Source organism: Camelina sativa, chromosome 12, assembly GCF_030686135.1.
Source record: "Camelina sativa cultivar CO46 ecotype springtype chromosome 12, ASM3068613v1".
In the NCBI taxonomy this organism is placed as follows: domain Eukaryota; kingdom Viridiplantae; phylum Streptophyta; class Magnoliopsida; order Brassicales; family Brassicaceae; genus Camelina; species Camelina sativa.
Window position 1 is genome coordinate 37,265,845 of NC_141891.1, and position 24,735 is coordinate 37,290,579.

The 24,735-nt window shown below is 38.4% G+C and overlaps 5 protein-coding genes, 1 non-coding gene and 1 pseudogene across 7 annotated transcripts; 4 read left to right on the forward strand and 3 right to left on the reverse strand.

Annotated features, from left to right (window-relative positions):
• Nucleotides 1-760: 760 nt before the first annotated feature.
• On the reverse strand, nucleotides 761-2,664 carry LOC104730327 (probably inactive receptor-like protein kinase At5g41680). Its single transcript, XM_010449490.3, has 2 exons — nucleotides 1,953-2,664; nucleotides 761-1,882 (listed from the first exon to the last, which is right to left on the reverse strand). Exons 1-2 carry the CDS (start codon nucleotides 2,383-2,385, stop codon nucleotides 1,305-1,307), a joined length of 1,011 nt encoding a protein of 336 aa, XP_010447792.1. The 5' UTR covers nucleotides 2,386-2,664; the 3' UTR covers nucleotides 761-1,304.
• Nucleotides 832-1,286, forward strand: LOC109128915 (mitochondrial import receptor subunit TOM7-1 pseudogene; annotated as a pseudogene). Its single transcript, XR_015574164.1, has one exon. The product of XR_015574164.1 is annotated as a mitochondrial import receptor subunit TOM7-1 pseudogene (transcript).
• Nucleotides 2,665-3,031: 367 nt separating the features above from the next.
• On the forward strand, nucleotides 3,032-3,103 carry TRNAM-CAU (transfer RNA methionine (anticodon CAU)). Its single transcript has one exon. It is a non-coding gene; the product is annotated as a tRNA-Met (tRNA).
• A 119-nt stretch (nucleotides 3,104-3,222) lies between these two features.
• On the forward strand, nucleotides 3,223-5,104 carry LOC104730319 (6-phosphogluconate dehydrogenase, decarboxylating 3, chloroplastic). Its single transcript, XM_010449478.3, has one exon. It carries the CDS (start codon nucleotides 3,429-3,431, stop codon nucleotides 4,890-4,892), a length of 1,464 nt encoding a protein of 487 aa, XP_010447780.1. The 5' UTR covers nucleotides 3,223-3,428; the 3' UTR covers nucleotides 4,893-5,104.
• A 9,014-nt stretch (nucleotides 5,105-14,118) lies between these two features.
• Nucleotides 14,119-16,706, reverse strand: LOC147933240 (uncharacterized). Its single transcript, XM_087477951.1, has 4 exons — nucleotides 16,436-16,706; nucleotides 15,932-15,961; nucleotides 14,419-14,521; nucleotides 14,119-14,308 (listed from the first exon to the last, which is right to left on the reverse strand). Exons 1-4 carry the CDS (start codon nucleotides 16,597-16,599, stop codon nucleotides 14,252-14,254), a joined length of 354 nt encoding a protein of 117 aa, XP_087334077.1. The 5' UTR covers nucleotides 16,600-16,706; the 3' UTR covers nucleotides 14,119-14,251.
• Nucleotides 16,707-16,777: 71 nt separating this feature from the next.
• Nucleotides 16,778-19,550, reverse strand: LOC104730300 (uncharacterized protein At5g41620-like). The gene is made up of 3 exons (XM_010449455.3): nucleotides 19,045-19,550; nucleotides 18,440-18,565; nucleotides 16,778-18,352 (listed from the first exon to the last, which is right to left on the reverse strand). Exons 1-3 carry the CDS (start codon nucleotides 19,417-19,419, stop codon nucleotides 16,949-16,951), a joined length of 1,905 nt encoding a protein of 634 aa, XP_010447757.2. The 5' UTR covers nucleotides 19,420-19,550; the 3' UTR covers nucleotides 16,778-16,948.
• A 2,123-nt stretch (nucleotides 19,551-21,673) lies between these two features.
• Nucleotides 21,674-22,735, forward strand: LOC147933241 (uncharacterized). The gene has a single exon (XM_087477348.1). It carries the CDS (start codon nucleotides 21,674-21,676, stop codon nucleotides 22,733-22,735), a length of 1,062 nt encoding a protein of 353 aa, XP_087333474.1.
• The last annotated feature ends 2,000 nt before the right edge of the window (nucleotides 22,736-24,735 follow it).

Consider the following 24,735-nt stretch of genomic DNA (forward strand, 5'->3'; position numbering starts at 1 on the left):
TTTTTTTATATATAACAAGAGCGCATATATTGGTTGAAGTTTCTGGTATGCTTGGAGAGAGATCATAACGGTTTTTGATTTTCCAGGTGCGAACGAGAAAGCCTTCTGAAGAAACATAAGAAGAAAGAGAAGGCACGTAAGAAGTTCGAATTCTGCGGTACAAAGATTACCTTCTCTTACGACGAAGACTGATAGAAGAAGATGAATCTCTTTGGTGTGTTAAACTTGTGACGACAATGCAACTTATTTTTATTACTTTCTTATGTTCTTTTGTGTGAAAAACTTTGTTGTTAAACCATGATCTGCCTTCACTATTACCTATGTATATGATTTGGTTGTCAAGACAGTAGTGCCCTGAGCGAGGTACACAAACAAATTTACTTTTGTCATATTGAGTCTCAACTTGATTAGGTAGCTTCAAGTTTTCATATCTTTCACTTTGGTGAAAAAGGAGAAGTTGGAGACATTAGCTTGTCCTGAAGCTGATGAGCTTTCTTGTATGGATTTAATGTAGGAGTCACAGTAAAAGTATCATATACTTAAAAATTACCATGAAAATTATATATAAATTCAAACTATATTTGTCTTAAGACACAAACTACTTTACCCAATTACTAGCTCTGCCAAATTTGTAATTAATTAGTAGACAAGAAAAATGTAATCTTCTGAAGGTAAAGAATGTCAATATAGAACCTTCTCCCTGATACAGAGACTCCAAAGCTAACTTTAAGAAGAGCGAGCCTTTAGGGTTTTTGGCTTCGAGCAAAAAGGGAAAAAAAAACTCCGCAACCGAGAGAGAAAGGAGCGTCGTGTGAGATCGGATCAGAATCAATGGAGTCTACAATCTCGTTGAAGACCAAAGGAAAAGGGAAAGGATCAAAGGGAGCTTCGTCTTCCGATGACAAATCCAAGTTTGATTTCGTCAAGGAATGGAGCAATTGGTCATTGAAGAAGGCCAAAGTCGCGACTCACTATGGCTTCATCCCTCTCATCATCATCATCGGCATGAACTCCGATCCCAAACCTAATCTCTTCCAGCTCCTTAGCCCTGTCTGATCCAATTCCGAATCGAATCCGATCATTTCCTGGTTTGCCTTTATTATATCTATCTACGCGTGTTCTTCGATTCGCAGAATCTTCTTTTATTCAGTAGCTAGTTAGTTTCTGAATACTTCCTCTACTCTATGGTTCTGTATTGACTCAGTTTGTTTAGCTGATGATATATTTGTGAAATCGACTCTGGGAATTTTAAATAAGTAATGATCGAAACAAATGCTTTAAAAGAATTGAAGTTTTTTGTATCATCAAAGTGTTGGAATGTCTTGTATCATTTGTACAACATGTGTTATATGAGGTCGATCTTGAGGTTTCAATGCAACACAAGCCAAACCTATTTGCAACATCTCCACCATTTCTTCTTGTATACCCATTTGCCTCATTAGCTCAGTATCGAATACTTCTCCTGTCCACTCTTCCCACACCACCGACCTTATCCAGCTCGCCAAGTCCATGATTTCCTCGTCGTCGTCTTGTGATAGCGGACTCGCTGGAGATTTCCCTGTTAGGAGCTCTAGTAACACCACCCCGAAGCTGTATACATCTGAGAACTGTGTGGACTTCCTTGTGTCTGTTATCTCAGGTGCGTGGTAACCCGAAGAACGTAAGTTAGTCTGAGGGAGAGATCTCATTATGGGTGTTAAGCCTAGATCACAGATGCAGCCGTTGCATTGCGAGTCGATGAAGATATTGGAGGTTTTGATGTTCCCGTGGACAAACCTCCCGTCGTCTGCTTCATGGATAATAGCCAACCCTCTTGCTGCACCTATGGCGATTCTTAACCGAGACTCCCAATCTAAAGGTACTCGGTTCCCTCCTTTATCTCCTGCAAATGTTGAGTTCAGAGGCAGACCAGAGGAATATAGGGCCAAGGAAAAAAAACAGAGATAGCTTACCGTGCAGCATGTCGAATAGGTTTCCTTTACTGTAGTAGCTGTAGACAGCGAGCTTGTCGTTTTTGGAATAGTAGTAAGCTTTAAGCTCAGCTACATTATCATGCCTGATTCTACCAACGATCTCCATTTGTTGCTCAAACTCTCTTCTTCCCACAACCACCTCCTCCAATCTCTTCACTACTACTGTGACCGTGTCCTCCACAGCTACTTTATAGGTTGTAACACAAACACTTCTCCCCAAAATTTCTGCAGACGCAGCTAACAGATCATCCAAATCAAAGGTATAGTTACTTCCTCCAAAGAATACGATTTTGCCATCAATATCGTCGTCTTCTTGTGCCCAGTTACGGTTAGGAGACGAATCTCTCTTCTTGGACCTCCATGAGAGTTTACCTTTCATAAACCGTTTCTTTCGCAAGAAACAAGCCATCATCTCTCGCACGTTGCACTCAGAATGTTTCCACAGTAGGAAAACAATCACTTCTACAGGTATTTTGAAGGCTAAAGAGATCGAAATCAAATTTTATCCCAAATCTCTAAGCTTGGTCAAACCTGGTAGAAAGCTTTCAGGATAGAAGCAATGGGCCCCGAGAGCCGGTTATGTTGACTTTCCCCGGTAGAGAAGAAACTCTAAATCTTCCTCTTCTCAAGGAGTCGAGCAAAGGGTTCTTCTTCTTGTTGTCATCGTCTTCAAAGAGCTCTATGCTTCCCATTAAGCAGAGAAGCCAAAACTATATATCGTCTCGGCCATTGTTGAAAAGAGTTTTGTCTCTATCTGTAAACGGAGAATCTTTTGTAACAGAAAAAAGTCAAAATAATGATTAAAAAAAATGATACGCCGGTCGTTAAGCCGGCAAAAAATCTTGCTTATAGTATTATTTTTAAGTTGACATGCATTAGTTTGGCCGCAAACGCATTACGCATCACCGTGATTGTTTTCTTCTTTCATTAGATTTTCTCAAACAAACAACAACCCAAACCAAAAAAATTGATTATCTCAAAACGCATATGAATTGTGTTTCCATATTCTCTTGTTTTAATTTTTTTATATATTTTAATAAAAGATCAATAATCAAAATAGCAGAGTGGCGCAGCGGAAGCGTGGTGGGCCCATAACCCACAGGTCCCAGGATCGAAACCTGGCTCTGCTATTATTTTTTGGCATTTTTCCGTAGTTTGGTTCTGATCGGACCAATTCGAGTCGGTTTAATCAAAACCGAACGTTTCCAAAATTAATAAATTAAACGTCGTCGTTTTTGTCAGCGTCTTCTTCACCTAACAAAACGAGATATTAAAAAAAAAAAAAAAACGCTTCACCAGTTGGTTAAGTCAGTAGAGCCTTTTTGCTTGTCTCTTGACTCCATCGACGAGTCCGTCACTTTCACCGTATAAATATCTCCGCCACTCTCTCTCTCTCCCCTCATCACCACCAACCTCCGTCAAAACCCCAACCTCTCTCTATCTCAATCCTCAACAATGGAGTCCGTCGCACTATCTCGCATCGGTCTCGCCGGTCTCGCAGTCATGGGACAAAACCTCGCCTTAAACATCGCCGAGAAAGGATTCCCGATCTCAGTCTACAATCGAACCACTTCCAAAGTCGACGAAACCTTAGATCGTGCCTCCGATGAAGGAAAGCTCCCAGTCGCCGGTCAATACTCTCCTCGCGATTTCGTTCTCTCGATCCAACGACCTAGATCCGTCATCATCCTCGTCAAAGCCGGTGCTCCCGTTGACCAAACTATCTCAGCACTCTCCGAGTACATGGAGCCTGGTGATTGCATCATCGACGGTGGGAATGAGTGGTATCAGAACACGGAGCGACGAATCGTTGAAGCTGAGAAGAAAGGATTGCTTTATTTAGGTATGGGAGTATCTGGTGGTGAAGAAGGAGCTCGTAACGGTCCTTCGCTTATGCCTGGTGGATCCTTCACTGCTTATAACAATGTTAAGGATATTCTTGAGAAAGTTGCTGCTCAGGTTGAGGATGGTCCTTGTGTGACTTACATTGGAGAAGGTGGATCTGGGAATTTTGTGAAAATGGTTCATAATGGGATTGAATACGGTGATATGCAGCTGATTTCTGAGGCTTACGATGTGTTGAAGAACGTTGGTGGGTTGAGTAATGAGGAGCTTGCGGAGATCTTTACGGAGTGGAATCGAGGTGAGCTTGAGAGTTTCTTGGTTGAGATTACTTCGGATATATTTAGGGTTAAGGATGATTATGGTGATGGAGAGTTAGTGGACAAGATTTTAGATAAGACTGGTATGAAAGGTACGGGTAAATGGACGGTTCAGCAGGCGGCTGAGCTTTCTGTTGCGGCGCCTACTATTGCTGCGTCGTTGGATTGTAGGTACTTGAGTGGATTGAAGGATGAGAGGGAGAATGCTGCTAAAGTGTTGGAAGAAGCTGGATTGAAGGAGGATATTGGTTCTGCGTCTCGTGGAGTTGATAAGAAGAGGTTGATTGATGATGTGAGGCAAGCTTTGTATGCTTCAAAGATTTGTAGTTATGCTCAAGGGATGAATTTGCTTAGGGCTAAGAGTTTAGAGAAAGGGTGGGACTTGAATTTGGGTGAAATGGCTAGGATCTGGAAAGGCGGGTGTATTATCAGGGCGGTTTTCTTGGACAGGATCAAGAAAGCTTACCAGAGAAACTCGAGTTTGGCAAGCTTAGTGGTTGATCCTGATTTTGCTAAAGAGATGGTTCAGAGACAAGCTGCCTGGAGGAGAGTGGTGGGTTTGGCCATCTCTGCTGGGATAAGCACACCAGGGATGTGTGCAAGTTTAGCGTACTTTGACACTTACAGGCGTGCTAGATTACCTGCGAATTTGGTTCAGGCGCAGAGAGATCTCTTTGGAGCTCATACATATGAGAGAACTGATCGTCCTGGTGCGTACCACACTGAATGGACAAAGCTTGCAAGGAAGAGCCATTAGTGCAATGGTCCTTGAGGTTATTATTCGCTCTCATTCACTCTTCTGTCTTGTGTTTATTCCGAATTCAGTGTTTTCATTGTTTGTGTAGGGCTTTTGTTTAATCATTTCATCATCTTTTGAAAAATGTTTCATGCTTCAGGCATACAACACGAAAACAGATTGTTTCAACGTATTTGGTTATGTTATAATAAAAATGCAATGCCCTGACTCTCTATCTCAGTCTCTCTGTTGTTGATATGTCTGAGAGTTTCTTTTGATTCTGTGTTCTGGTTTGGTTCATATTTCGAATTTGAATTTGATGAATTTTGAAGGCTCAAAGTCTTAACAATCCTGCAGTCTTTTTACTCCTAAAACTGACGAAATTCTTTTCCCGTCGAAATGGCGCCAAAAGTCGACAAAAAAAACGAATTGGGCTTTTTAAAAAGAGCCCATTATTGTTTTACTACCATAATACGCATATCAGGCCGCACTATGTATATCAAAATGTTTTGTTGGCTTAGAGCATGTTAAACCCAACAAAAGTACAACCATCGTACGAGGAAAGCTAATAAATAAGCTAACTGATCTTGTGATCAAGTACGTGACTGAAAGCAGGCCCGGCACTGGGGTGGTGCAAGAGGTGCTTTTGCACCATGTCAAATTATTTTTGAAAAAAATTACAAGATTTGAGGCCCTCAACATTTGATATTTTGACAAAAAACACCCCAAATTTCTGAAAACTACAAATAAGACCTTTAAATTGAAAAGAAAAAAAAAATTTGCACAAGGTCCAAGGAAAACTTGAGCCGGCCCTGACTGAAAGTAGTTAAACAAATCCAACTTTTACTTTTGTCTAATAAGATAAATCATATTAATATTTTGTTATGTAAGTTTGTCCGTAAAACAACACAAATTTCCACCTCGTCTACAAAATCAAAATATATGCTACTCAAAAATGTAATGATGTAATTTTCAAAACACGAGACCAAGGAGGTCAGCAATGAAGCATGTTCTTCAACCCATTCCGTCAGGACATTCCTAACGTTGCTTTCTTGGATATACAATTAGTTTGCAACGCCGAAGATTTGTGGAGTTCTTAGCAACAACAACAAAAAAAAGACTTATGGAGTTGCAAACAAACAACATTGTCTGTTGACAAGCGGTAGCTTCTCTTTCTCTTGTAACCGGCCTGGTTCACTTCTTCTGATTGTAAAATATTCATCATCTGGTGTGAGACACATCACATTTATCAGACCATTTTCCAGTAAATGAACTATTTTCTTGCCGCAATAATTACAAACGAACAAAAGATTCCTGGAAAAATATGGCCCATGTGGTAATGGATTAGACAAATGAAATAACACAAAGGTGTATACTTGATTGGACAACAAACAATAGCGAGCAACAAAAAAATGTATTTCAAATACGAAAAAAATTCATCGTATGATGATGGATTCGAAGAAAATAAAAGAGAGACCTCTCTACGAACTTGCTCAATTAATCTCATGGAAAAAGAAAAAAAAAATCATTGAACTTACTCAATTATTGTAACACAAGGAAGGACGAACTAAATCTTACCTTACTCGATTCTCTCTTTCGCTCGATCGTTTGTGACTTTAACGATTGCTAGTAAAGCTAGGGTATATGTTTACGTTAGGTTACATAGTAGTAATATAACTGACATATTTCTCATATAGGGCTATATCGATATATATTAACAAAAAAAAAAAATAGAAAATGCATTTAGTCATGTCAAATATTGTCAATATTGGTTTTGTTATTTGTCAATTTGTAGTCACCAAGTAATTAGTGCTTGGGAAAATCTCTATTGGATGCCTGTCCCCATATTGTCTCCCTACCTATTGAAAATTAATAAACTCTTTCTTGAATCTAAGAATTTATTCCATAATTAATTCGTTCAATTGTGCCGAAATGATCATTTGGTAAATATAGTATTTTCATTGCCGACATTTGGTTAATAATAGCAATATAATTAAAGAAAACTTTAATTATGCTAAATGGAATTTATTCTATTGATGTCATATTACCGGATCTCCAATCATTTATGATATAACTCTTCCAATCTCAAAAAAATTCATAGTGTTTATAGTTTTGAATCTATTCTGTTTTCAAATAAAGGTTCTAGATGGAGATGTGTGGTGGCATATGGTTGATTTAGCTGCAGGAACGAACCAAATTGTATCATAATTCTATAGATAAATATTACATCAAATTCGTCATCCCCCTAGTTATTATCAGATGCATTTTTCCACTTTTAATATGAATATATATCGACTCTTTTACGATTATTTTATAGTATATTTAACTATTAGTTAAATTCTGTAATTAGTTGGAGGGAGAGACATTAGATGATGATAACCATGTTACCACTTCCATAAAACTTACACTTTACGGGACACGATTCAATGTTTTTGTACTTGTTGAAGTTCAATGTACATAAGATGTCATTTTAACCTATATAATATAGATTCGTATAACTTCTTTTCATAAAGCTAATCGATCAGGAAAAATATTAATATGTGAAAAATACTTTTATTTAATTATTTATGTGGTGTATGTTATGGTTTTATGATATGGTTTATTTTCTGAAAACACCATCGATCGTACGATGTTATTGGTTTTCCTTTTTATGATTTTTCTTATGAAAACAATTTTGTGGTTTTTTTCCTTTCTCTCTAATGTTTTATATCAGAAAAAGCAATAAGTATCTATCGCCAAATAATATTTTTTTTTTTTCCAGTTTTAACATGTTGGAAAGAACAAACAAATCTGATGTGCATTTGTTTAGTTGATCGATTCATGTGTGTGAATATGTGATACGTTTGTTTAACAACTAAAGTCTACAGATTGTGTATTTTAATTTTCTTCCAAAACAATCCAATTGAAAATATGATACGCTGCGAAAATTATACTTAGCTCAACTCGAACTTTGACAGATGCAGAAAATTTAACTAAACTTTATTGTTTACGAAGCTGCATGTTCTAGACAAACGACTGCTCAATTTGGAACATCAAAGTACAAGTTTATATGCTAAAATATTACTATAATTAATTAAGATAAAGATGCATCTTCGCAAGTTGGTCATTTACATAATGCTACTTTATGTCATCGATATTCTCTCTTTACATAAGTATATAGTCATATTATATGCATCGGTAGATATATATTTTTATTGCTTTAATTTATGTATACATATATTACACATAACATGAGCCTAATAATAGAGAAAAGGCTATGAAAGAAAGGCTATGTGTGACCAAGATTTTGTAGGTGCTTATCTTGAATCTTTGAGCTTCATAAGAAGCAATACAAGTACAGATTTAAATATTTTATAAGATTTTTAAGTTACTATATATGGTTTTATTTTTAATTCAAACTATGAATATTATAAAATATAATTTATTAATTTAAATGTATAACCTTCTATTAACTTGAGGGCTGGCTGTACTAATCTCTCTGTAATATAGCGTTTCAACTAGGTTCTCCCTATAATTTCGGCCACTACTCATTTCTACTTATACGATTTATATACTACTCAATTTCATCCAGACTATATAAATCTATCCAATTAACCAAAATCAGTTAAAATTTGTAGTTACGTTTAAAAATCGATGATCCCGCCAACTTTTCATTTGGCTTTTGCTTCGTTCTCTATACATTATGCATATTCTTCTTCTAATTGTTCGTCTTATGCTTCTGCTTTGTCGTCGGTATGGTAATTGGAGTCAGGAATCTAAGAATTGTTGGTCGGAATCAAGCATTATCGAGAGAAAGATGTTGTAAGTATTGTTATTCTTTTACCTAAGTTGTTATTGATGTTAGATTTGTTTGCAAATGTCCAGAATTATCTGAATTTTAAAACGTGAATTATCGATTTTTAATGCAATTGAGAAACTTATTGATTTTGGTTAATTGGGTAGATTTATATAGTGTAGATGAAATTAGATAGAATATAAATCGTATAAGTGAAAATAGATAGAGGCTGAAAGTACATGGGAAATTTTGTTGAAACGCTGTATTAGAGTGGGAATGGTTAGGCAGCCATAAACTTGACAATATTATGTATACTATGATAAGATATTAAATTAAAATATGTCTTATTAACTTCAATTATCTTTTCAAGTAAGTTGACGCATGTGTATTTCACAAACAAAATTATTAATGATTTATTGTACAAGTTCTCACAAATAAGCATTAAATAAATTAATCCTTTGGACTGAACAAAAATTTACTCTTTAATAAGTTATAAATTACTTATTAAAGAGTAAATTACTTGAAAAAAAAAGTTATAAATTACTTGTATTACCTATTTATTATAGATTAAAAAATTTTGTCCTTATAATGGATTTTTTGTTTGTCTTCTCAACCGTAGAAGCATCAGGCAGAATATCCACCTGTACTAATAGGTTTTTTTTTTTTTTAATATATAACAACTGTACTAATAGGTTCTTTGTAGACAAAATCAAGATCCCTTTTATTTTATTTTTATTTTTCCAATTTTTTTGTAAACAATATTCTTATGTACTTTTTTTTTTATATCAAAAAGCAAGTTTCCCGGGAACAAGGTCCGGCCGCTCGAGTGTAAAGCAGACAATTATAATGAAACATAAAGCAAATTTCTAAATTTTAATTGATTACATAAAAGAAGAAAATTTTGTTTTAAAAATTCAGCATATTGAAGGAGTAGTCATGTTTGTTTGATGTGTTACGGTTGGTACAAGTTTTTTCTACACCAAGACTTGCCTCAAATTTTGGGACCTATATATATATATATATATAGCAAGAAATAACAAAAACAAAAAAGACTTTTTATATTGGTAATTGAAATTTAAGCACCGGTTTGTGAAATATTAGACATGATTTACACTTTTTCCTAACCTATGAATTATAGTATCAGAAAACAGTTCTGAAGTACATATTTTACCAATATACCAAATGAATTTCTGAAAATTGGGATCTTAAAATTGATAGTAAAAATATATATTTTGATATGAGGTCTTCTAATATGATCTATCATGATTATCAAATTTTAGGGTCTTTTTGTTTTCTTGTTTTTTAGAACTCTTCTAGTTACACTAAGCAATTGAGATCATAAAGATTTCATAAATTAAGTAATACGTAAGAAAATTGACATCTTTATAAATGAAAAAAAAAACTAAGAATCAAACAAAACGTGGTGAAAATAATAACCACCCACTTATTAGTAAACATATATATATTCGAATTGTTAGTGCAACAACAACAAAAAATGCATATAACATTGTGGGTTTTGCCGGTTTATGGTACACCTTTGTTTTTGCTATAAAAAGCCAATACTCCTCCATTTTCCTTAGACATCTCTTATTCTCTCATCATCTCTCTTCTCTTCCTTCTCTTCCTTCTCGATCTTCTCTTCTTCTCACTTTTTTCACATAAACTCTTTCTTATATTAATTCATATGGTGTCTCAAAGAAATCTATGGTCATCTAGGGTTATCTTGAAGATTAGAGTTGATTCTAGCACACACATAGTGGAACATCCTTGCATCATGAGTCCAAACATGGGCTATCTAACTAACTGTATTTTGTGTTGTTATATATGCTATATAATATAGTGTATTCATATTCCTTATGTGCTTGTATATATGCATCTAGTAATAGAGTTGTTATCATGTTTATAAATGTTGAATTGGTGGAGGAAGAGAGCTTTCTTCGGTCCACTCATGGAGTAATATGTGAGATTTAATTGACTCTCGACTCATTCATCCAAATACCATATGAATATGCCCGCACATGGTAAATGAATTAATGATGCGAGAGACAAATTGAGTCTTCACTTCTCTATGCTTGGACTGAAGGGAGCTCCCTATTTTTACTTTTCTATGTAGTACCACATTTCATCTAGATGTATACAAGCATTGATTTTTTGTGTGTAACTAATGATCAAGTTCAACGTTGATATATAAGTAAGTACCTGACACTCGACTTATATGAGTGCTTCTGGTGTTGTTTTGCAGGATGCAGCCGTGGACCTCCCTGAACATTTTCGAGTCAAATCTATGAAGATTATAGTACCTTTCTCTTTGTAATGAGTTGGCATCTAATGAAATAAAGTTTAACTACAAAAAGCAATAACAATATTTGTAGATAAGGTTTCACTAATTCATCACCAAATGTATTTTTTCTTCTTCTTTGCATTTCATGTAAGGTATTATGTATACAGCTTTCGCTCAATGAAAGGTGACTTACTTGTAAATAGTTGTTAATTACAATATTTCTAAACGCAAATGTAAGTTCAGAAATTGATCTCTAGCTTTTGATCCATACAATCAGAATATAAGAAAACCAATTCAAAAAGTTGATTTATGAAATGCTCAAAAACAGTCGCTTTACATGTGTTTGAATAATTAGGGTTTTGACAATAAAACCCTAAGATGGGCTGTAAAGTATCAAATTTAGACGACATGGAGAGAGAGAGAAAGAGATCTCAGTGTTCAACGACAACATCACCTCGGGTCTTGATCTCTTTTCACTGCAACAAGTTCCTAGATATGTCTTCTTCATGGTTGGAAATAAAAACCCTTTAATGACTAAACTACCCTCATGATAGGGTATCCTCTAGAGGGCAAAATCGTATTAAGATCGAAGTTTGACGAGTGTCAACATCATCATCATGCATTGATCTACATTTCCTTCACATATATATTTTCCATTGTACTAATTTACAACTTGAAATTTGAATATTTTTTGTGAAAAAGAATCATTCTTTAAATCGGGGTTACTGAGCGTAATCTTCACATAATCAAAAACTATCATTTTTATCTAGGTTATAATAATCCATGGAGCATGACTAAATATATGTTTGAGATTCTTGTAATGATGCCACACATCTCCACCCAATAGAAATAAGAAGAAGAAAAAGAATTTTAACTAATTGAAGTAATTATATGTATATGTAGACATAGTTAAGAATAAGATACCAATTTTTAATATTAATTAATAAGTATCAAAATTATGCTATTTTAAAGCATACAATTGTATGCCAAATATAGGTGACAATCTTTTTCCAATCCACTTTATATATTGCGTGTGTATATGTTTTTTTTATCTTTATTGTTTTACTCATTGTTCTTTCTACATGTGTGATGTGTGGATTTATGGGTTTTGACATGTGGCATAGTCCTATGAGAAGTGACCTTGACACACATGTATACATACTGTATATATGTATAGAGTATGAAACTTAATTACTAAATGGTTTGGTTTGATTGAAGAAGCTAGCGCATGTGTTAGGTTAGTTATGATGGAATTTCCAACCTATGCTTAGATATTGTGTGTGAAATGTCTAATTTGACAGCTATTCTACGATATGTCAGCTAAAGGCCTGAAGCGTCTTAACATCTTTTAAAACTATAATTAATGACTGCTAAAAACCTGAATCCAATCTTAACAAAAACGGTTAATGAAAAACAAGTAAAAATACGCATACCATTTATAATTCATCTTTAATATACAAAAATATGTTTTTAGGTTTTGCTACTACGTACCTACGTACCTTTTATTATAGGAATATACTTTTTTAGAGTAGCTAATAGATTGAATTCCACGACTCAAAAACTCTATCTTATATAGTATAGTAAGAGTATGTAGAGCATCGTAATTAGATCCAATCACACCCCTAAATTATTTAAATAAATGTGCTTTGTAGATAGTTTTATACTTACAAATTTAGGGATTAGAAGAATACACCATTTCACAAACATGATGAGACAAAGAATATTTCTGGTGGATTATGGCATTTGACTTTAATCCCATTGGCACACTAAAAAGAGACAATATGGTGATGAAGGAGAATTAAGAATGTAGGTCTCATTATATTATAGGAGGTTTATACACATATTCTATATGCAATACACAATTTACATTTATATGTCTATGTCTATGTGAGAGATGGTGTGTGTGACATCACACAATCTCTCTTATAAACGACAATATAAAGTGTGATGAAAAGCAACACCTGAGAATGTGCAATTATTATAATTGCTTAGTTGGGTACAGTTGACAGATCTTTTTGAGTATTTCTTCGTCTTTAATTATTCTAAGATAATTGTCACTAAGTTTCTATTCTCCAAAACATAAGTATTCACAAACCATGCCCCTCAACTTTATACAGTAGAGGAACTATATGAAGTTTTTATATTGTGAATTTGTAACACCATACTTTTGGTCAGAAGTTGCTATTCTTAAAACTGGTTTGAACGTTGAATAGTTGTGACTGTTTGGGCTAAAATATAATTTAGGATTTGTATAACTTATCTTATATGAATCTTCTAGCTAGTACCATTTATTTGTAATGATTTGTATAACTTATCCATAGAAGTCGTTAAGTAATATAATTGACTGTCTAGAAACACATTCCATGATAGCAAATACATGTATAAAATATACTCTCGATCGAAAACCAGTCATATCAGTGGATGCAGACTACTAATGGATGCAGTCTCTAGTACTTATCACTTTGATCAGAGTCTAGCTAGGCCACGTAATGACTCTCTTACTACTAGACTCTAGATACCTTAGAAGGTGTTAAGATGTATTACTAAAAGTACACGATTTGATCACCTAGTATTTTGTCATATTTGACAAGGGTGATTCGATTCTTGCATTGCATGTTGTGAAGGGTAAAAAATGTTACAAAATATCTAAATAAGTAAATTAAAGCTCAACATGAAAGTGCATTGGTAATGTCCAACATTTAGGATTCGGTGCGTAATTTTTGTTCTATTTGTTTGTAACCAACTACAAACATAATGGTCCCCCAAACTTATCATAAATCTAGAGAAGATCTTTGAAATAATCAACCCACTTCATACAAATTCAAATGAGAAAAGAAAACCATGGCGGCATGGGCTAAAGTAGCAATGCTCCAAACTTCGAGGGCAGTTTTGTAAAATGCTGACCTAACAACATTTGTCAACCCTTCAACAACTACAAAAGCACTAAATAAAAACTCCCATTAAGTCCACTTCAATGGATCTTGTCAATTTCAAAGCATTGTGTAGAAGAAATGAATCCGTCACTTTCAGGATATTATTATATACAATGAAAGGAACATTGACTTGAGAAGAAAAGTTTCCTAGAGAAACAATGTGAAGAGCAAGTTAAACATGAACCAATATAAACATATCCCCACAACGAAAAAGTTGAGTAGCATGTAAAGGTTACCTGTTCATGGTACAATCTCCTACTCAATAAACTACCTAGTCGCGCCCTATAAACTAAGTGCGGGACATGCGGTTAGTCTCTTGGGCCTCAAAGTTTCACCTTTTTCAACTTCTCTAATAGTGGCTTCCTTTCAGGCTTCAAATCCGATTATATGCCTACGCAGCCTCATAAAGGCCTAACATGTAACCATCGGGGCATCTCATGGCCGCAACCTAGTTAAACAAAAAAAAAACAATCGCAAATATACTTCACCATGTTCCATGTAAGAAAGCGAGTCCCAAATGAAACTTGAAACATCTTCAAAAGAAACTAAATTTGTTACCTTTCCATGTATCTCATACTTGATAGTGCCATCTAATTCTGCTCCTAAGGCCATAAGTTTGTTCACTGTTGTATTAATGTCCGTGACCGTGAATGATAGAAGTAGGGATGTTAATATGGGTCAGCAAACCCATTTAATAAATGGGTATGTTGAACTAAAATGAGCCCATTTATACCCATTTATGGGAAAAAATTAAATGGGATTAAATGAGTTTCCCCAATTAGTTCCATTAATTATATGGGTTTTATCATAAATAAATGGGTATCTATTTAAACTCATTTATGTTGATATTTTTATTATATATTTATCATATAAATATATTTTTTTTGTCAAAATTGTAAAATCACATTTTCTCATCAAAAACAAAAAATTATATTTTTTTTAAAACTATGTTTTTCCGCAAAATACATAAAAATGCGTTTTTCTGCCAAACCGCAAAAACGTGTTTTCCCGCCAAAAACGTGTTTTCCCGCCAAAACCACAAAACGTGTTTTCCCGCCAAAACCGCAAAAATGTGTTTTCCCGCCAAAACCACAAAACGTGTTTTCCCGCCAAAACCGCAAAACGTGTTTTTCCGCCAAAACCGCAAAACGTGTTTCCTGTCAAAACATGTTTTCCCGCCAAAACCGCAAAAACGTGTTTTCCTGCCAAAACTGCAAAAACGTGTTTTCCAAAACTGCAAAAACGTGTTTTTGCGGTTTTGGCGAGAAAACACGGTTTTGGTGGAAAAACACATTTTTGCGGTTTTAGCGGGAAAACACGTTTTTGCGGTTTTGGCGGGAAACACGTTTTTGCAGTTTTGGCGGGAAAACACGTTTTTGCAGTTTTGGCAGGAAAACACGTTTTTGCGGTTTTGGCGGGAAAACACGTTTTGGCAGGAAACACGTTTTGCAGTTTTGGCGGGAAAACACGTTTTTTTGCGGTTTTGGCGGGAAAACACGTTTTGTGGTTTTGGCGGGAAACACGTTTTTACGGTTTTGGCGGGAAAACACGTTTTATGGTTTTGGCGGAAAAACACGTTTTGCGGTTTTGGCGGGAAAACATGTTTTTGCGGTTTTGGCGGGAAAACACGTTTTGGCAGGAAACACGTTTTACGGTTTTGGCGGGAAAACCGTGTTTTCTCGCCAAAACCGCAAAAACATGTTTTCTGTCTAAAAACAAAATTGTTTTTTTATCAAAATGTTTTTTTCCCAAAACCGTGTTTTCCCGCCAAAACCGTATTTTCTCGCCAAAACTGAAAAATCTGAGTTTGTTTATAATTAAAAATATTTTTACAAAAACATTTTTTCCCGCCAAAATTACAAAGACACCAAATTACATAATAATATATTTTCACCAAAATTATATATGGGTTCAATAGGTTAAATGAGGTCATATATGTTTAATTGGGTATGGTTAATTGGGTTTCAAATATATATGGGTTTAAATGGGTTTATATTTAAATGGGGTGGGATTAAATGAGATGGGTTTAAATGGGGTGGGTTTACCCATTTTAATATCCCTAGATAGAAGCGATGAGTATCCCTTCTCTGCAATATGATCGCTGCGTAAAAAAGAAAAGTCTTTGAGAACCACAAGACAAGACTCTAGGAGCAGAACAAACAACAGATATATCACAAAGAGTCAAACCCATAAGAGATGAAGAGTGTTAAGTACTTTAGGAAAGTACCATGTGCCATTTTCAATGTTCAGACCAACAGGGTGATGAAAACAAGAGCTTTAGGAAAGTATCAGAGATCAACAATTAAAAAGCATCAAACTTGTTCTTCATCAAGCCAATAACAAATGAGTTTCTCTTGCACTAATGATCACAACAAAAATTATTTACATTTGCAATCAAGTAATAGTGAATTGACTTGAAGAAACATAACAAAAGGTTGCAGCTTCATCAGACTGAACATTCTTAAGAAGGAAATTAAACTTTTAGACGAATCAACTCAGGAAAGTTTTCATTGAGGCAAATGATCAAACAGTTTGTGTGCATTGAACGATAATGGGAAAAAAAAGAAATAAAAACCTAGGAGATTGCATAAGAGCTAGCTTGAGAGGACCAGAATCGAGCTCAGCCCAGCGTAAGGTGACGACATTGACGGAGAAGTCGAGACCTTGCGCGTAGAATCGAGCAGCTTTTGGTACGTCTCTGTGAAGCTGCAGGATCCACCTAAACGACGTCGTCGCCATCTCCCTCCTCTAACAAAGACGACGAATGAGAGAATATGGAATAAAACACCTTCAAAACTATAACCCACTAGGCCCAATACAAATTATTGGGCCTCTCTGAGCCTCAGTTTTTAAACGCTATCGTTTTTAGTGTCGCGCTCTGCACTAGACAAATAGAAAAAACAGAGTTCTAGCTATGTAACTATGTAACAACTATGTTAACTCAAAATCTAATAATCCAAAAATTCGCAATCGATATACAAATCTGTAGATGGTTCGATTTACATTAGAAAAGGAATATGAAACTCAAGTATGTATCCAACAAGAACTCTCGTTTTTGTCCGTATTCAACCGAACCACTCTTGATGGGTTAGCCTTTGAATAGCCGAAGACGCGACTTTGAACTCTTTGCTAGCTTAGTTTTCAAAGTACTATCCTTAACTCCATGAGCTATCGCATTATCCGACGAGCCAAGAAGCTCAGGTGCGACGGTTCTTGAAATCCATTGTCGAATGGGACTAGCTTGTCTTCGAGAAGATGGGAAATTGCAAGACGCTTCATCGATTTCACGGGTTTCAGACAATAACCTTCTGTGTGTTCGAATCATTTCCCCCATTACATCGTTCTTGTTCGTAGTAGCACACTGATCAATCTCATCTTCTGGTTTCTTAACGTTGTTGCTCTTCTCAGGCTTCACATCTTCTTCTTCCTCTTCTACTACGTCTTCATTAGCTCGGGAGGTTTTCTTCTTTCCGTTACTCGATATTGCCCACGCCATTTGATCCTCGAAGTTAACTTGGAAACTCGAAGGGCTTCCAGTTTTGCCTTTCGGCTTTTCATCAATCAAACCGTCTTTGTTAAGTTGGTTAGGTTTCACAGTTTCGTCTCCGTGAGACAGAACAGGTTTCTTGAGCTCAAAGCAATTCGAATCGCTTCCTGCAGAGTCTTCTTCACAGTCTACATCCCGTGGTGGTGCACTCAAGGTGTTGAACGGAACAGATTCAAGTGAGTTCCTTCGGTTTCTCGGTACTTCATTCCGCTTCTCCTGAAGAAACGTCTCGATCTCAACCTCGAGCTTATCAAGCACTGATCTGCTGTTACCATTCAATGTATCTCCACCTTCTAATCTCATCTGCGTCCTTTCGTCAAGCCAAGATTCAGCAATATGAAGAACCAGTTGATCTCCTCCAGCTCGACCCGCCCAATCCTTATCAAGATTCTTCTTCTTTAAACCGTGAATCTCCTCTTCGTAACTCTTGATCTCTTTGGCAAACTCATCGCAGAGCAGCTCCATCATCTTATTTGATTTAGCTCCTCTCTCAAGCTCCTTGACACAGTTAGACAACGAAGACTTCACTTCCGAGAGCTCACGTGCCAGTTTCCTATGCAAACTCTCAGAACGTTTCCTAAGTTTCCTCTCATCTTCTAACTCTTTCCTCATAGACTGAACCGCAGAGCTTATCCGCTCAACTTCCTTATTCTTTCTCGACATTTTTTCTTCAGCCAGTTGCTTCACCACACCGTCTAGCTCGTGTCTATCGGCTTGCTGGTACCTTAGAAGCTCCTTGATTCGAAGACGTGAATGAGCCAGCTCGGTTTTCAAAGCTTTTATCAAGGAGATATTGGAGACATGCTGCTCCTCGAGGCTCCAAATACGGTTCAATACTTTAAGAAGTTCAGTTGATGTCTTGAGATTGTAGTGAGGTTCTCTAGACAGTCTCCCTCTGAACTCCAGTGAACTACTTGGAGTTACCGCTTTGTTGTATGTCGTAACCTGCAAAACCGTAATCCATATGATTGAATACAAATCTCCAATAATGCATCTGATGGATTCCTTAAGTTGAAAAACAATTGTTTAAACCTCAAGGGAGCTTCCGTAACTAGCAGGAGATACAGGCTGAAGAGCGTGATTGTTACGGTCGATAGATTTATGATGCTTTATCAACATTTGACCAATCTGCCTCCTTAGACTTCCCGCACTATCTGGCTGAGACAATAATGTAGGAGGGCCATATCAGATATTGAAAGAACTCCAAAACCAAATCAGATCAGATAAAGAATCATAACCTCTAACTAAAACACCATCATCAATTGTGTGACGCTTCAAGTAAATTATAATCACTCTCGTCACTAACCTAATCTTAGCTAATGAGCTGACCATAATCAATTGTCACGCCTAACGTTATAGCAAGAATTTGAAACCTTGTGAGACTTATAACAAAAGATGAAACCTTTTTCACTGTGAGTCCAAATACTAATCACTTGCTGCAGTAAGAACAGAGTAAATCTAGACTAAACCCAGAACACACCTAAATATTATCAAAATCCACACAAATCATCACGACCCACGTTTCAAAATTCAAACTTTAACACTACCCATAATCCTAAACCAACTAATTCAAATGAATGTACCAAAAAAACCAATCCAGAGAAAAAGGGTTAAATCCTAGAGAGAGAAAGAGAAACCTGATGATCAGGAGAAGGATCTCGAAGGAATTGAGAGAGGTCGAGACCATTCTCCTTAACCACGGCCTTGCCGTGACGTTGTCGACGGTTATTACTAGCTCCGGCGAAACCATTCGCGCCGCGGTGCATTATATCAGAAGAAGAAGAAGCAGAGGAGTGGTAGTGATGAAACTCCCAGAAAGCAGCAGCGAGCTTTCTAGAGGAGGAAACAACAAGGGTTGAGTTAGGGATGAAACTAACGTGCACTGGAGTTGATGAAGATGGATTAATTCGATGATTATGATTCTTTAACTTTTCCACCAATCTTTCCACTTTCTGTCTCTCTACTTCTTCTTCTACTACTACTCCTCTGCCTCTTCTCACTTTACTTTCCATCAAAAAAGCTAAGTAATAATAAAGTTTCCACCTTTTTCTCTTTAATTTTAATCAAAAGTTCCCATAAATTTCTCAAAGTTGTCTTTTGAATTTGTTTCACCTGTAAATTTTTGAACGTTGGATACTTTTTTGATGTGGGGTTTTAGGTTTTTTTTTGTTCCTATTTTAAAAGGGTTTCTCTATATATCTTCAGTGGCTACAATCAGTTTGTTTGAGTAACATCACTTTCACACAATTAATTGCAGTCACCAGCTTCAGATTAATTATTTAAAAAAAAAAAAGAACATTCACCTTTCTCTATTCTTGGTGATGCTGTAATATTCCGACAGTACCGTAACTTGGTACTTTTTTTTGGCTTTGTGTGTTTTTGTTATTTGTGGCATTTTCCTCGTTCTTTGGGTATATATCTGAGAAGTGAGAATTAGCTTCCACCATTCAAGTTCCAAGACCAAGAGGTGTGTTGTTTGTTTCTTTTGTGTATGTCAAAGACACTAACTACCTCAGAGGGTTCGATTTAACTAAGCGTAAGGCAAAGAGGCACACGTCTCTAACTTAGATTTTTTTTTCACTGAAATATTTTGTAGTTGATCTATGAAGTTGTTGGGGGTAGATCCACACACCAAACAAGAGGCCTACCCCAGGAAAATTCCATAATAAACTTCCAAAGGAAGGAAGGGTATTATGGTCTTTTATATAGACGAACCGACACGATTCCCTATAAATGCAAGTGTACGGCCTGCGTAAAAAGGGATCGTGAAAAAGGCAAGAGAAAGGGAATAGCAAGTACAAGAGCCCCAGCTCGTCCAAACAGAAGTCAACGGTTTAAGAGTCAACGGCTCGAGGAATCGACGAGATAACAGCTCGTCTATCTTCCTCGTTTACATTTGTAACTTGTCTAAGTCGTGTTGTAATCCGTCTTTTGTGTCTCGGCACCAATAAAATAAAAGAGAACTTCGACCCTCCTTTGACCGAACTAAACATACTAATTGTGACCAAAAGGGACATCAACAATTTGGCGCGCCAGGTAGGGGGAGGCAAGTCGAATTTCTCTGAAAAATTAAAGAGCGAACCTACACCGAGTAGACAAGATGACAACACCTGACAAGGAAAAAAGCAGAGAAGCCAGTTCGTCAGGGGGAACGACAACCCCGACAATGGACCAAGCGGAGTAGACAATCTTCCCCACGCCAGATGCTCCAAGAAAGGCCGTAACGGTGGAAAGTCCAGAGACTTTCGTCATCGCTACGAATTTGACAACCCCCGTGACCGCAGAGCCAACGCAGGCTCCCACGCAACTCACTCTGCTCAACAACCAGCCCGTCTCCAATATAGACGAGCTGTTCCGCGGAATCTTAACGCGTCTTGACCAGCAAGAAGAACGAACTAACAGTCGGTTGGATGCACTCACCGCAGCACAGGTCAACTCGCAAGACGAGATCAATCATCTCCACAACATCCGGCATAACCCAATGAACTTTCTCTCGGCAAGAACAACGCCAGGATCACATGCGCAAGCCGGCAGGTTAGAGCGCAACTCAACCCCATGCCCCAATGAGCGAAATGACGAAGTGACGGATCAAACGAAGGATGCCGAGATAAGAGAAATCAAAGAGCAAATGAGGGAAATGGCAGTGCTGATCCAAAAAGCAACAGACAAAACACCCGCCGCCGGACTCATGCTCGAAGCAACGCAGCGGACTCCATTCTCTCGAAGGCTCGCTATGACGGAACGGTCGATCCACGCGATTTCTTACTTACGTTCGGCGTAGCCCTTGGCCCTCTACAGTTTAGCCCGGCAGAGTATGATGCTGGAGCTTGCCAAGTCTTCGCCGAGCACCTAACGGGAACTGCCCTGAGCTGGTTTTCAAGACTCCCATCCGGATCAATCGACAGTATAAAGGAGCTAATAGCTGAGTTTTTGAAGCAGTTCTCTGTTTTGATTGAGGATAAGAACTCCCACGCCGACTTATACGCCCTGACTCAGCATAAGGACGAATCGATCTGGTCATTTATTGGATGATTCAAAGAAATCTACGTAAACATTTCAATTCCGGACGCTGCCGCTATCGTCGCACTTCGAAATGCGCTTTGGTACGAGTCACGATTCAAGGAAGAACTGTCTTTAACACATATAGAGACCGTCGCTGATGCATTACTCCGAGCAGCAAAACACATCGGGCTCGAGGAAGAAAAAGCTATCAATGCCAAGAAGCACTCCTCAGAAACTGGACCGATGACTAAACAACCCGTAGCCATGCATCCGAAAGTCGAGCACGTTGAGCCTCGCCAACATTTCAACAGAAACCAGGACCGAACTCGTCGAACCTTTGCAATCGGCGAAAACAAGTACATCCGGAAAAAGGGAGGCGAGAATAGTGCAACCCCGTATTGCGACTACCATCAAAGTACCACCCATACGACTGAAGAATGTCATTACCTCCAAAGAGTCTTAATGGAACGATACAAGAAAGGGACGATAGTCGTCGAACCCGACAGAAGCAAGACAGCCCGACCTGGCCGAAGCGATGTCAAACGCGCTGAAAATATCGCTCGGAAATTTGTCAAAGATTCCAAGATACTTGCCGACCAAAGTGAAGACGAGATGGAAATTCAAAATCTACTCGCTGAGCGATGCGAAGAAAGTGGTCATGAAAAACGACCACATATAGATCGCAAGCCCGACCAACGTCCCCCAACGATAAGACGAATCAACATGATAATGGGCGGACTAGCCGGATGCAATGATTCGGTCAGAGCGATCAGGGATTATACCAAGAAGGCCGAAATGACGAAATCCTGGCCGTCAAGGTTCAAGGCTGAAAGCATGCCAATCACTTTTGACGGACGAGATCTAGAAGGTTTGGATTTGCCGCATAACGATCCACTGGTCGTCGAGCTCTTAATCGGTGAAAGCGAAGTAACAAGAATATTGATCGACACCGGAAGCTCGGTCAACGTCATCTTCAGAGACGTCTTGGCAAAAATGGAAGTCGGCGAACGCGACATTATGCCAGAATGTCACTCTCTGACGGGCTTCGACGGGGATCACCTTATGTCCGTTGGCACCATCACCTTACTGATCTTTGTTGGAGGGATAGTCAGATACTTCAGGTTCGCGGTTATTGACAAGCCGACGATCTATAACGTTATCCTTGGAACCCCATGGCTCCACAAGATGAAAGCCGTCCCGTCGACGTATCATCAGTGTGTTAAGTTCCCGACTTCAAAAGGAGTGTACACGCTGCGTGGCAATCAGCAAACCGCGCGGGCCTGCTTCCTGATCGAGCATAAGATTCGCACCGGAAAGAAGTTATAGCAATCAAAGCAGCGGGTCGGCGATGACAGCACGTCGCCGACAGACGGAAAGCGAACTGCTGTCCAACAAGGAATTGCCGCGGTCGAAGAGGTGAGCCTCGACGAGAACGACAAAAAACGATGTGTGAATATCGGCACAGAGATAACATCCGCCATGCGAAATGAGTTGATACTCTTCTTCAAAACCAACATCTCGACGTTTGCATGGAGCGTGACTGATATGAAGGGGATCGACCCAAGCGTCACGACCCACGAACTCAATGCCGACCCAACACATAAGCCAGTCAAGCAGAAACGGCGCAAGTTAGGGCCCGAACGATCACAAGCAGTGAACGACGAAGTTGACAAACTCCTTGGCGCCGGGTCAATCCTAGAAGTAAAATATCCTGAGTGGTTAGCTAACCCGGTGGTCGTCAAAAAGAAGAACGGAAAGTGGCGAGTCTGCATAGATTTTACCGATCTTAATAAGGCTTGCCCAAAGGATAGTTTCCCATTACCAAGGATTGATCAACTCGTCGAGGCAACCGCAGGCAACGAGCTGTTAACCTTTATGGACGCCTTCTCTGGTTACAACCAGATTCTAATGCACAAAGACGACCAGGAAAAAACGTCGTTCATCACAGATAGAGGGACCTACTGTTATAAGGTTATGCCTTTCAGCCTGAAAAACGCCGGAGCAACGTATCAGCGACTAGTCAATAAAATGTTTGCCGAACAACTCGGCTGGAAAATGAAAGTCTATATCGATGACATGCTCGTAAAATCACAACACGCAAAGGATCATATCACTCATCTGCGACAGTGTTTCGATACCCTAAACAAGTATGGGATGAAGCTGAATCCGGCCAAGTGCACGTTTGCAGTTAAGTCCGGCGAATTTCTTGGATACCTGGTAACCAGACGAGGCATCGAAGCAAACCTGAAACAAATTAAAGCGATCATTAATTTGCCTTTACCAAAGAATGCAAGAGAAGTGCAACGATTAACTGCACGGATCGCTGCTTTGAATCGTTTTATATCCAGGTCAACTGACAAGTGCCTACCATTCTATCAGCTCCTCAAAACTAAAGGCAAGTTCGAATGGACCGAAGCCTGTCACAGCGCGTTCAACGAGCTAAAAAATTATTTATCGACTCCACCAATCTTGGCAAAACCAGAACTCGGCGGAGTCTTATTTCTTTATGTCGCGGTCTCTGAGTCGGCACTCAGTGGCGTACTCGTTAAAGATGATCGAGGAGAGCAACGACCAATCTTCTACATAAGCAAGTCACTCAACGACGCAGAAACCCGCTATCCAACAGTCGAAAAAGTCGCCCTAGCAGTCGTCACATCTGCAAGAAAGCTCCGGCCGTACTTTCAGTCCCACACTATCGCTGTCTTATCCAATCAACCTTTGCGATCCATACTGCACAGCCCGAGCCAGTCCGGTCGGCTGACAAAGTGGGCAATCAAACTCAGCGAGTACGACATCGAGTACCAAACTCGTCCGGCTGCCAAGTCCCAATTACTCGCCGACTTTTTAATCGAACTACCGTTTGGAGAAGCCGAACCAACACCCACTGATCCGTCCGACGACCGATGGACCCTACATGTCAACGGAGCATCCTCTCATCTTGGGTCAGGGACATGGATTCGATTAACTTCACCAACCGGAGAAATTTTGGAACAGTCCTTCCGTCTCCGATTCCAAGCAACCAACAACGTCGCCGAGTACGATGCACTCATCGCTGGGCTTAGGCTCACCAACGGGATGCAAATAAAGCGGATACGAGCTTTTTGCGATTCTCAGCTCGTCGCTAACCAGTTCAGCAGCGAGTACGACACCAAAAGCGAACCTATGGCCGCCTACCTTGACGTCGTTAGGATTTTGTCAAAGCGCTTTGACGAGTTCGAGCTCATCAAAATCCCCAGAGGAGACAATGCTCCGGCCGATGCTTTAGCAGCACTCGCCTCGACATCAAATCCTGATCTTCGACGAATCATCCCAGTAGAAGGTATCGA

Excerpts from the sequence above, each read along its gene's own strand:
- LOC104730327 (XM_010449490.3), bottom strand. The coding sequence starts at position 2,385 with ATGATGGCTTGTTTCTTGCGAAAGAAACGGTTTATGAAAGGTAAACTC. Across the intron at positions 1,883-1,952 it reads CCTATTCGACATGCTGCACG|GAGATAAAGGAGGGAACCGA; the intron begins GTAAGCTATCTC and ends CAACATTTGCAG.
- LOC104730319 (XM_010449478.3), top strand. The coding sequence starts at position 3,429 with ATGGAGTCCGTCGCACTATCTCGCATCGGTCTCGCCGGTCTCGCAGTC.
- LOC147933240 (XM_087477951.1), bottom strand. The coding sequence starts at position 16,599 with ATGGCGACGACGTCGTTTAGGTGGATCCTGCAGCTTCACAGAGACGTA. Across the intron at positions 15,962-16,435 it reads GCTCTTATGCAATCTCCTAG|CGATCATATTGCAGAGAAGG; the intron begins GTTTTTATTTCT and ends TTTTTTACGCAG. Across the intron at positions 14,309-14,418 it reads AGTATGAGATACATGGAAAG|GTTGCGGCCATGAGATGCCC; the intron begins GTAACAAATTTA and ends TTGTTTAACTAG.
- LOC104730300 (XM_010449455.3), bottom strand. The coding sequence starts at position 19,419 with ATGGAAAGTAAAGTGAGAAGAGGCAGAGGAGTAGTAGTAGAAGAAGAA. Across the intron at positions 18,566-19,044 it reads ATCCTTCTCCTGATCATCAG|CCAGATAGTGCGGGAAGTCT; the intron begins GTTTCTCTTTCT and ends TTATTGTCTCAG. Across the intron at positions 18,353-18,439 it reads GTTACGGAAGCTCCCTTGAG|GTTACGACATACAACAAAGC; the intron begins GTTTAAACAATT and ends ACGGTTTTGCAG.
- LOC147933241 (XM_087477348.1), top strand. The coding sequence starts at position 21,674 with ATGCATCCGAAAGTCGAGCACGTTGAGCCTCGCCAACATTTCAACAGA.